General features: G+C 33.0%; 1 protein-coding gene across 1 annotated transcript; it reads left to right on the top strand.

Moving 5' to 3' along the window:
• LOC129954154 (calreticulin) lies at window positions 1-12673 on the top strand. The gene is made up of 4 exons (XM_056067872.1): window positions 1-258; window positions 435-539; window positions 10801-11273; window positions 11346-12673. The coding sequence occupies exons 1-4, from the start codon at window positions 168-170 to the stop codon at window positions 11907-11909; spliced, it is 1233 nt and encodes a 410-aa protein (XP_055923847.1). The 5' UTR covers window positions 1-167; the 3' UTR covers window positions 11910-12673.
• Window positions 12674-13026: the final 353 nt, after the last annotated feature.

Below are 13026 nucleotides of genomic sequence, written 5' to 3' on the forward strand. Positions count from 1 at the left end.
TCTTGCATTTATTCGTCGTCTATCCCTTGAATCGAAGCGAAGAGCTCTCAGTGTGTGCCTCAGTGGGTTTGATTTTGAGTTTTTAAGTAAAATTCAATTCCCAGGGAAATTTTTTAAAAAAGTTATTCTTTGCTGTGGAAAGTAATTGATAAATTTTTTTAAACAAAATGTTGCGCGCCAGTGCATTATTATTAGTTTTGGTTGCTATTTGCCAACAAATCTGTGCCGAAGTTTACTACGAGGAAAATTTCATTGATGGTAAGTTTTTCTTTTCTTTTAAAAATCAACTTCCTATCGTCACTTTGGCAAAAGTAGGAAACTGCTGGTGCTTCTGCTGACGTGGGTAATTTTTTTCTTTCAAATAAGTACCTATGCAGTAACCTTTTAAGAAATTAGGAACATTTTGAGTTAATTAAATGAATTTTCTTTTACAGATTCATGGAAAGACTCGTGGGTCTACAGTAAACATCCGGGCAAGGAATTCGGAAAGTTCGTCAGAAGTTCTGGAAAATTCTACAACGATGAGGAAGCCGATAAAGGTGTGTATTAATTTTGTGTTCTTTCTTAAGTGTTTTAGATTTTCTTCTTCTATATCTGTACTTATTTTGGGGTGTGAAGTTTTTAATCGTTAAAAAAAGGCTCTAGTCCTAAAAGTCATTTAAAATATTGAACATTTTTCCTGGTGTCAATCGCAATTTTCAATTTATTATGATTCCCTCTGGCTCGAGACCCGGTAAGAGGAAGTATTAATTTACCATAATTTTGTATAGCACTTTTATGGGGTTATGTACATACCTACATACTATGTGCTGTAGGTACATATGTACATAGATAGAGAATATTTTTGGCTTTTATTTTTGATTGACTTGTTTTGTGTATTTTCAAAAGTCGACGAACTCGTGTTTTCGTTATATTTTGACTGTCGGTGGGTGGAATGACTTGTTTTTCTATAAAATTTTCTTTGTATCCAAAAGGACAATATCCTAATAACATTGTTTCTTTTGTCTTAAAAAAAAAAACAAACGCAATATAAAACTTAACTTCCTAATTACTTTCCTTTCTTTATGGTGTTTGCCTTCTACTCACTATATCGGTTTTTCTGTAGAAATCATTAGATTCGATGATAAGAACTATTTCCTTATTATTATTTCATATTCACCACCAACCGGAATGGTTATTCTAATGTCTGTAGAGCACCCACCTACACGTTACTCTCTTCATGAAAATGTTTTACAAGCAACTGTCAATCAAAGAAATTCATTATATTAATGGACACATTCATAACATGATGATGCTTACGTAGCAACTTTCAATACTTTCTATCTAACTGAATCAATTGTATTCTCATAAAACTGTTAACCGGTTTCAAAAGTGTCTCGTCGCATTTTGAAACACTTAATTCAATTCTGTCGTCGTTCTATGCTAATTATACCGGTTAAATATATTTAAACTTGACTTAAATTTCTTTTAAAGTCTCTTGCTTTTTTTTTGGCTCGACACACATTTTGAATCTAATTTAAAATATAGGTAAATTATAATATTATTGTTATGCCTGTGACTGGGGTAATTAAAAACAAATCAAAGTGTACGATACCAACCTTTAATTACTTTTTATCTTGTTATGTTACTCAACTTATTGAACTCGTCATCAATCGGTGGTTCAAATGTCCGTCGTTCTAATATCATTATCAGTAAATTCTCTACGCTTAGTTGGTTAAGTTAAATGCATTCAATCTTCTTATTTTTGATTTTTCTAGTATTTGACCCATTTTTATTATGTTTTAAAATGTTTAAGTAAATAATTAAGAGTAGATACCTACACATGAGGTTTGTATTATCTTTTAATTGTTATCATTTTGGTGTTATCAACAATCATACATAGGTACAATTTTTCGGCGTTTTCGAGATGTTGATAACGTGTCATCGTAAAAAGTAGGTTTCTTTGGTTTTATCAGGAAATTTTATAATGACTTTTATTATGAAGAAGAGAAATTTCTAGGAGTTAACATATTTGGTTATATGGTTATATCATACCATAAGAAGCGTGTTGTATCATGTTTAAAATATTCATAAAATTCTATTGCGTTTTATAGAGATGTTTTAAAAATTTCAATGATTATGCAAAATCTAATTCGATTTGTTTAATAAGCAGGTAAATAACTTGCATGTTAACGCTTTTAAAATGTTGGGCGTTTGTCACCATTGGTAGTCATGTAAATTCTAAACTTGATTTTGTTTAGTGTTTTTTTTTCTTTTTATTTTTCAACTCTGACCAGAGCTTAAGTTTGTCGAGTCTGCAAGATATGAAACACACTTAAGATCATAAAAACTGCAAAAATAGAAAAATACTTTAAGTTGCTAATAAATAAATAATAAATATTTTTTAATTGCGTTGGAAGAACAACCGACACGTCGATATCCATTTTAATTTGCTTATTTTTTTCGCGCCTTGTCTTTTAAACCATACCACACCAAAAAGGCATGTTAGTCGCTCTCAGCTTTTAACTTTATTAGCTCGTTCATTTTATTTTGAACTCATTAAGCTCGAGCACGATTATCAATGAAAGAAAGAAAGCATCTCTGTTGTGTCAGTGCAATAAAAGCTTTTTACCAGTTTTAAGCTTCGAGATAATCTTGCAAAAAAATGATAACGTTTCAAAAACAATAGAACGTGTTTAAGTTTAAGTATAAGTCTAATGCTTTAGAGTTCCACTGGCACTTAACTACCTCTGGCTATAAAGCCGTTTTATTTCCTTTACAACAGATGTCTTGGAATAAAATGTTAATATTTAAAGAACTAGTAAACTTCAACTATCGGGTGTTTTTTTTTTGAGAGATGAAGAACTTAGGGGCCAGGGCTCTTCTATGTAATTCGATTCTACAATGAAATCGCTCGAATTAGAAAAATTTGACTACTTTCGAAACAACGATAATCGAATAGTTCTAGTAGTGCCAACTATATTCTTATGAATTTTCGAATAAACGAGGAACTACGTTACTCGAAAGTAGAACTCAAAACAAGACAAAATCGAAAATAATGACTACATCAAATGTGTTTGCGAGCGAAGTTTTTTTTGTCAAAGTGGAAGTAAAATGTTGAATATGAGTTCCATCTACCGCCCCAATTACACCGGAAATTCATGATTTTTGCTAAAAATAGCGTTCATTTCAAAATCCGTCATCAGCGGGCACATGACTCTTTTGATTGAAGTAAAATCTTCGCCAAGTACTATTGACAAGGTTTGCTGTGTTCTTGTCACCACCGATTTGGTTTTGGTAACCCCTGTTGCCAAAAAATTCAATGCTGCAGATAACTTAATGATAATTGGAAATGCATTTTGTCTTCTGCGAGTATTCATGTCGGATGATATGGTTTTAAATAATAACATAAATCGGTCTTTAGACCTAAACTAAAACAAAAGTATATATTTTTCATTAAGAATGCTTTCAAATATTTTACCGTATATAAAGGATAATTTTGTAAAGGCTATAGAAAAGTTTTTCAAAAAAAAAACACATGAAAAATGCATAAAATCTTTATTTGAATCGATAGAACGGTCCATATAATTAATTTTTGAAGATCATTTCATACAAATATTGACCTCGACTACTGCTTAAATGGTCCATCCGCTTAGTCCAATTTTGGCATACTCTTCAACATTTCGGCCAGTATCTCACGAATTAACGCTTCAATGTGTTCTTCCAATGCGTCAATTGAAACCCCACTATAAATATTCAAATCGCAGAATCTAGGCGGCCAATTTACGGGTCTCGAACGTGAAATAATTTGTTCACCGAACTCGCCTTTCAATAAGTCAAAATTGTTGCGCGTGCTGTGTAACATGTGACCCGTCTTGTTAAAACCACATATCATGCAAGCCAAGCTCTTGAATTTTGGGCAAGTAAATTGCATATTATCTTACGGTAGCGCACACTATTCACAGTTACGTTACGATTCGCATCATCTTCGAAGAAGTACGGTCCAATGATGCCACCAGCCCATAAACCGCACCAAACTCTGTCTTTTTCTAGATGCATTGGTAGCTCTTGCAATGTTTCTGTCTGATATTCATTCTAAAATCGACAATTCTGCTTATTGACGTACCCATTGAGCCAAAAATAAGCCTCTCCGCAAACACAATTTTTCAGTAAAAAAGTGGTTCTTTGGCCAACTTTCTAAGAGCCCATTCACCAAAAATTGTAGGTCGTTCGCCTTCAATTCTTGCACCAGCTGTATTTTGAAAGACATCACATCCTTCAGCAAAATTGTCCACGTTGTTGAACAGAGGCCCAATTGCTGCGAACAGCGACGAATTGATAATTGATGGTCATCATTAACACTGGTTGATACAACTGCGATATTTTCTTCAGTCCAACAATTTAAATTTGGTGCGAAATTAGATTAAACAGACCATAAAATGAAAGAAGGGCACGATGAACTTTCTTAACAGAGCACGCATTTCAATAATAAAATTCTATAATTTGTAAGCGTTGTTAGTTTGTAAAACGATTCATGGTTAAATTATAGACCAAACTGAAGATGTTTGATAGTGAAACAAAACACAAAACGTGCGTCAGCTGTTTAAAAAAGTGTTGACAAAAAGATAATAGTTTAAAAATCGCCCTTTTATTTTGGAATAATCTCTTATTCTTCTGCGTTCAATTGCTCGTACCGTTCTTCATGTCCTTGCAAAATAAACAAACGTTGTTCATTTTTGTAATAATTATTTTTGTCCAAAAATTGTATGTTTTATTTTTGTTTTGTTTTTAGAACTGTCAAACAACTCGATACTCGTTCGAAAGTACACAATTTTTTGAAAACCAGTTGCTATAACCGGCATCCGATTCTACTTTCATACGTAGTACGATTTGAAAGTAGAATAGAAAATGAGTTTCGAATAGAATCAAATGTAGAATCGAGTAACATGGTAGGGCCCCAGGGCTCTACTATGTAATTCGATTCTACAATGAAATCGCTCGAATTCGAAAAATTTGAACACTTTCGTAACAACGATAATCGAATAGTTCTAGTAGTGCCAACTATATTCTTATGATCTTTCGAATAAACAAGGAACTACGTAACTCGAAAGTATAATTCAAAATAAGTCAAAATCGAAAATAGTCACTCTTTATCAAATGTGTTTGCGAGCGAAGTTTTTTTTTTTTGTCAAAGTGTAAGTAAAATGTTGAATATGGGTTCCATTTACCACCCCAATAATTACACCGGGAATTCGTGATTTTTGCCAAAAATAGTTTTTTCCTCATTCATTTTAAAACTCATCATCATCGGGCTAATGACTCTTTCGATTGAAGTCAAAGCTTAGGAAAGTATTTTTGGCACGCTTTGCTGTGCAAGTCCAGCGTTCTTGTCACCACCGATTTGATTTTGGTAGCCTCCTGCGGCCGAAAAATTCAATGCTGCTGATAACTTAATCATAATCAAAACAGCAATTTGTCTTTTAGGAGTAGTCATGTCGGATGATATGGTGTTAAGTAAGAACATATCCGTCATTAGAAAGACGATAGTTTTTAACAAAACTAAAAGAAAAGAATGTATATATTCAGCCCTATTCTGCTATTCACGTGGATCGTATGTTCAATTTCCTTTCACACTACCTTTGCATTCTCCTATCCATCGGGTCAATTACATTATCCTAAACCAATTTGACATTCACGTAAACAGCTGTTCACGTGACAATCTTGAGAATGTTGGATAATTTGTTTTGATTCATACAAAAATTAAGTTTAATCAATCCACTTGTTTAATGTGTAATTTTTAATTGTAAACAGAAGAATAAAAAATCCTAAAACAGATAGCTTCGGAGAAGTGTTAGAAAGTAAAAAAAAAAAACTCAATCACGTCTTTCCTTGGTAATCCTAGGAGGTTGAGTCTGTCTCTTAGGCTATTCCAAAATTCTCGGAGGTCTTCGGGTTGTCGTTTTGCAATATCTCTATTTTAATTCATTACAGAAATAATTGTTGCAAATTATTCTTTGTGCGTCGTTCTTACCCTAAAAATGTTAATAATCTTTAATTTATAAGAAAATATTCTAAATTAAGCAATAAATTAGTTTTTTTGCTAACAACAATTAACAAACCAGACATCAAATGGAAAATCCGCTCAAATTCTTATGTAGACCTGAATTTTATAGAAGAAATGCGTTCACTTGAATAGAAGAATACAGCGCATAATTACCGACGTTACCGACATACACAGATTCACTTCGAATGAATAGCAGAATAGTGATTAGTGAAAATTCAAGAAAAATTCCCCCAATCAATAGCAGAATAGGGCTGATTTTTCATTAAGAATGCGTTCAAATATTCTACCGTATATGTACAAGCCTTTTCTCACACAGCTCCATTATTCTTGAATTATCTCTTATTCTTCTGTGTTCAATTTGCTAGTACCGTTCTTCATTTCCTTGCAAATTAAACTAAATTCCAAGGGTGTCAATTTTTATAATAATTATTCTTTTTTTTTGATGTTTTATTTTTGCTTGTGTTTTTAAAACTGTCAAACACGATATTCGTTCGAAAGTAGAAAATTGTTTGGCATCCGATTCTACTTTCATATGTAGTACGATTTGAAAGTAGAATAGGAAATGAGTTTAGAATAGAATCAAAAGTAGAATCGAGTTACAAAGTAGGGCCCCATTTGTAACCCCATTTGTAATGTTATGTGTCAAAATGATTGAGGATAATGTATACTAAAAAATACATTATTTCATGTATTGAGATCAGAATGTGTGATTTACTGGATTTTATGTGGCTTACACCACTTCTGCTTTCTAGATTCAGAAATAATTAAAAAAAAGTAAGTTGGTTACACCATTATTAAAAATACAAGTTATTAAATTTTATTTATTATGACTTTCTAAGTACAAAATAGTTACAAGTTTTAAGTTAAGACTACTATGAAACTATCACTCTTCATTCTTATCTACGTATTCAACTAAGCCAACGTCTTTGTCTTTAGAAACAGTTGTCAAGTTCTTATAAAAGTCCTGGTAACTCGGGAAAATACAATTTAGTAAGTCGAGTAAATCTTTCTTTTTCGCTTCACATACGTCATTTCTTTTTGAAAACAGAAATTCAATCTCTGTGATTAATGCAGATGTTTTTAATATCACAGTTTCAAAAAGCTCGTCTTCGTTATTACTGTACTTGTAAGAAATATTGAAGGGGTTTCTTTCATAAATTGTAGCCAATCTTATGCCATTCCACTTACCCTTTATTAACTTCAATCTTTCCATTTATTTTATTTTTTTCCAATTTTTTCGTCGAAAAAATCACAAATCAATTCATAACAATAATTTTAAATGGATCCTTCTTTTTTGACCCTGCTATAACCCTATACCAGTCCATAGGGCCAAAAATGTCTTTAAAATTCTTCTTTTGTATTTCGATAAGGCCAAAGTCTTGATAACAATATAAGTAGAAGTAGCCACTCAATAGAAATTTGTGATCAATTTTATTTACAAGATAGTTACTATGCCAAACAATATATTGACACAAAACGGACATCTTAATATTCCTATTTTGCCCACCACACTGGTCAGTGTACATAATTTAATTTGAAGTACTCACAAATTTTTTAATATAATGCGATAAGCAGCTGCCAATTTCTTGGGGAACTCTTGATCCAACCGACTCATCCCAAATGTACATGTTAGCTTTGTTCTTTAATAATGTCATGGATACGTAGACAATTTGTCCAAAGTTGCCTCCTTTAATTGCACACACCCCTTTAAATGACTGGGAGTTGGCCAGGTTTTCATAAGATCAAATGTAATTACGAAAGTGTCATTAGATTCCTTTGCTTTTGCCGCATCATCTCTAATGCCATTTTTTAGCTGACTCCGCTTTTCTAAGATGCAGTTCATGTTTGATTTAGCTTACTGTACAATTTTGGTGCAGAAATGACGTTTGTGTTTGTAATTGATTAATTAAAAAAAAAATGCATAATGCAGAAGTGGCGTAAGCGGGCTACGCCATTTCTGTCCTACGAAAAATTGCGTGCAGAAACAATGATTCAACAATTTTATGTAGGTTTATGAACAAATATGAGCTACGCCACTTCTACATAGAAAGAAAATTAAATTTTAATTTTAAAAAAATGAGGGTTACGCCATTACTGCTCTCAATGCATCATTTTATCCAGAACTTTCAAAATTAGTTAATTTTTAAAGAATGAACAGCTGATTGTTGATTTCATATTTCGGAATATAATCATTCCACTGAAAGCATTCTATTTTTATTGTATTCCCACCTGTCAGTTTTTCTTTCAATGATAAACTCTAACCTCAAATGTTTGATTCCGATGAGGAAATTTTTATCCAATGACAGAAGATGACTATAACCAACCTGTCAAAAAATTCTAATGATTGGACATTGACAAAGGGACCCAGGTTGTCAGGTTGAGACAACATAAGGAACATCATTTGCAGCCAACTTCATTCTTTGAAAGTATAGTTTGACCAAGTCAACTAGTTAGTTTTTCAAGTGTCATAAATTTCAAACTTGGAACTTTACTTCACTAACTTCTACATTCATTTCATCGTAGAAAAACTACTAAGAACATTATTGTCTACAAAATACCCCTAAGAAAAGCTCCAAGTCCATCACGATTTGTATTGTGCAGAAAATAAATAATTCATAGTAACAAAGTCCAGTCAAAAACATGATCAATTGTCATTATGAGAGAGATTTTTCTTGACTAACTTTCCTGTCAACTTTCAAATAAAGTTGCCTTAATTGGAATGAAATTTTTTGACAGCTGGCCAATCAGATAATACTTTTGACAGGAACTTGATTTAGGCGCCAGTTATCATTGAAAACATACATTGGAATTTTCTTGACAGATCGTTTATAGCTACCATTAAAAGTTTCTGTCATTAAAAAAAATATTTCTGATTGAAATCCACCTAAAAACTTTTACTGACATCTGTCATGGAATTGTGTGAAATTGGAACACAAATCAGTGGAACGATTAGTTATACTTTTGTACACTTCTAGCGATGTACACTTTTAGCAAAAAATAATTGCACAATTCAACTGTCATCTGTTAAAGTTAAATTGCAAATTTATATTCCTGAATAGAAAGTGAAACGAATCGTTCTACTAATTTATTTTCAATTTTACACAATTCCAATGACAGATTTCTGTCAGAAAAAATTGTTCGGCCGATTTCATTAGGAACATTTGTTTCAATGACCATAACTTTTAGTTATCCCAATAAACGACCTGTCAAAATTTTTATAATGACGGTTTTAATGACGAAGACTAATGATAGCAATAACTGTCTCTTAAGTTCATAATGGCTGAAACACAAACACGCTTTAGCTTCGGCTTCGTTTGCGTTACGTTGTCCCTGCTTCGAGGTTGTTTTGAACAACACTTCCAATATGACATTTCTAAAATGGCACTTCTGTAATTGGCAGCTGTTATTTTTTCTCAAAATAAAAGAAGATATGAGTTTTGAAATCGAAAAAATTAAATTAAATCGGGGAAGTAGCTTACACAGCCTATAATAACCAATGGGAATCCCTCCAAAAAAAATGTATTTTGTTTGTTGACTTTTTTACAGCTGTGGAGCTGCCAGACAAAGCAAATGTTCACATTACGTAACATTACGTTATTTCCTTACGATTGTCAAATCAAACGTGAGGTCGAAGCTTCATTGAATTGTTATGGCTGAACTCGTAAACGTCAGGCGAAGCCGAACCTGGAGCGCGTTTGTATTTCAGCCATAAATGTTTTGCAATAACTTCAGCTTCTTCCTTATTTTGTAAGATATTACGACCGATGATGCTGCCAGCACTAAAATTGCACCAAAAAACTCATTTAACCATCAAAAATTATTTTTGTCTATAAATACTGTGAAATATGGACAAAGTGCTCTTTTCTTCAGAGTAATGGCTGAAACACAAACACGCTTCAGCTTCGGCTTCGCCTGACGTTTACGAGTTCAGCCATAGGAATTCAATGCATGCTCACAATGGAGCTTCGACTTCACGTTTCGTTTGACAATCGTAAGGAAAAGAACGTAATGTGACTCTAAACGGAAGCTCTAGTTCAATTATCTGAATATTTGCTTTGTCTGACAGCTCAACAGCTGTAAAAAAATGTCAACAAACAAAATATTTGCTTTTTGGAGGGATGAAATAATATAAATGTCATTCAAAGCAACCTCGAAACAAGGTCACCGTAACGCAGACGAAGCCGACGCTGAAGCGTGTTTGTGATTCAGCCATAAATTCCCACAATGTGGAAGCGTTGTTTTGTCATTAAACGATTAATAAACTTCAAACCTTACTGAGAACGGAGATAATGAAATGTCAACACATTGTAAAACTATCAACTGTCAAACCATAGAAAACAACCATTGGTATTTCTCGTGCAGCTAAAAAGCTTATGTGATTCAAATACCAGGAATTAAGACCGAGCAAGTCAATAAATATAAAACATATGTCATAGTAATTAAATTTGTTCTATTTTTTTTTATTTATTTTTGTCAATATTTATTTAAAATTATGGCAGGCTTAAAAACTAAAGAATGTGTGAACTGTAAATATTTATTTTTAATTATGGCAGGCGCAGGTTTTAATTTATTATATTTTTTTGTGTTAACTTTTGAGCACTTGTGTGATAATCATGAATAAATTTGCACACTGTTAAAAGAACTGAGCTCTATTTGTCAAATAATGTACTAAACAAATTGTGATAATTTAATTAACATACATATTTAAAGTGCATTGACTTATAAAACTTATGATTTATTTTATTTCTTGCTTATAGGTCTGCAAACATCTCAAGATGCACGATTCTATGCTCTGTCAAAGAAGTTCGATCCTTTCACAAACGAAGGCAAACCATTGGTTATTCAATTCTCTGTGAAACACGAACAGAACATTGACTGCGGTGGTGGTTATGTTAAGTTGTTTGACTGCTCACTCGACCAAACCGATATGCATGGTGAATCACCATACGAAATTATGTTCGGACCTGATATTTGCGGACCCGGAACCAAGAAAGTCCATGTTATCTTCAGCTACAAGGGCAAGAATCATTTGATCAACAAGGATATCCGTTGCAAGGATGATGTCTACACTCATTTCTACACGTTGATCGTGATGCCAGATAATACATATGAAGTGCGCATCGATGATGTCAAGGTTGAATCAGGTATTTTGGAAGATGATTGGGACTTTTTGCCACCAAAGAAGATCAAGGACCCAGAAGCCAAGAAGCCTGAAGATTGGGATGATAAGGTGAGTTTTGAAGAAAAACTATTTTAAAGATTTTCTTTTTCTAAATGTTTATTATTATTTGTTTTATTGTAGCCAACCATTGCTGATCCATCTGATGTGAAACCTGAAGATTGGGAAAAACCAGAACACATTCCCGACCCAGATGCTACCAAACCAGAAGATTGGGACGATGAAATGGACGGCGAATGGGAACCACCAATGGTCGACAATCCAGAATACAAGGGCGAATGGCAACCCAAGCAATTGGAGAACCCCAACTACAAGGGATCATGGAAACATCCAGAAATCGACAACCCAGAATACAGCGCCGATGATAACCTCTACCTGCGCAAAGAAATCTGCACAATCGGTTACGATTTGTGGCAAGTCAAGTCTGGCACAATCTTCGATAATGTTCTTATCACTGATGATATTGAGTACGCCTCCAAATTGGCTGCTAAGGTCCTTGACACCCAAGCCGGTGAAAAGAAAATGAAGGAAGGCCAAGACGAGGAACAACGCAAGCAGGACGAAGAAGAATCAAAGAAGAACGTTGCCGAGACCAAGGAAGATGATGAGGATGAAGATGACGATGACAAAGAAGAAGGAGTCCCAGAAGTAGAAGAAGATTCCTCAAACGAACACGATGAGTTGTAAACTCATTTGACGCTAGATATTTCCACCTAATTGCGTGCCGTAGCCGTCGCCGTGTGTGTTCGTTAGTTCGTTCGGTGTGCACGTTCCACTTGTTTTGTTTAGTTTTCTTCAGTTTAAACACGTTTTCATTTATACCTACATATATAACAAACAAAAAAAAAAAAAAAACAAAGACTTATTTTGTAATTTATTATTTAGGAAAGAAGAAAATATAAAGGGGTGTGTCTGAGAGAATGTTAAAACATCATTTTTATGTTTCTTCCCTTTAACGTAAGACTCCAAACTTCCCCATACCCCAAATCCCCATGTTCTCGATAAGTAAGATAAGAAATTGCTTATATTGAATTTAATATTTATATACATTTTTGTATATGAGCTATGATGTGAATAAAAGAAAAAAAAAATATAAACAATTGTATAAACAACAAAATAAAAACAAGAACAAAAAAACTCTTAAAAACGAATAAAAAAAAGAGAAAAAATACACAAAAAACAAAAATAGTTATTAATGCATTTTATTTTTGAATTTTCATGAACAATAATTCGAGGGAATTTGTTTTTCTTTTTTCTTAAATTTCTATTGTATTATTTTGTTTATATCTTGTTGGTAAATTATTTATTTGTGGTATAAAGTTTATAGAAAAAAGATGAAATATTAGAAATCTGATTCAATAAGATGAAAATGAATTTTCAATAACAAATAAGCATTTTTTGTATGACTGATGAGAAATAAAACATAAGTTTAAAATATGTATAGTGAGGAATTGAATGTTTCTTTTTTTTTGGTTTGTTGTTTTTCCGCTGGAGTTTTTAAAGGATTTTTTTGCGTCTTCCTCCGCAATGGGGGAATGAGAAAAATTAAGATAAAGTCCATTTGCAAAGCGGAAAACTATTCAACCTCATCACAGGCCATGTCGGAAAAGATCCGCATTAAGGATGTTTTTTTTTTACTAGTGTTTGGAATCCAGCGTTAATCGCCTTTCGGCTTAGTTTCATTAATGAACGAATCAATTTAACAGATCGTGTGCAGGCCTGCTCAAGTGCAGTTTTAAGTAGGATTTTTTTTAGAACAGGCGCCTGATTATGAGGTTCGCGGCGGATAGTTTTCAATTCGACC

The sequence above is a fragment of the Eupeodes corollae genome, chromosome 1 (assembly GCF_945859685.1).
Source record: "Eupeodes corollae chromosome 1, idEupCoro1.1, whole genome shotgun sequence".
Taxonomy (NCBI): Eukaryota; Metazoa; Arthropoda; class Insecta; order Diptera; family Syrphidae; genus Eupeodes; species Eupeodes corollae.

Excerpts from the sequence above, each read along its gene's own strand:
- LOC129954154 (XM_056067872.1), top strand. The coding sequence starts at position 168 with ATGTTGCGCGCCAGTGCATTATTATTAGTTTTGGTTGCTATTTGCCAA. Across the intron at positions 259-434 it reads CGAGGAAAATTTCATTGATG|ATTCATGGAAAGACTCGTGG; the intron begins GTAAGTTTTTCT and ends TTTCTTTTACAG. Across the intron at positions 540-10,800 it reads CGATGAGGAAGCCGATAAAG|GTCTGCAAACATCTCAAGAT; the intron begins GTGTGTATTAAT and ends TCTTGCTTATAG.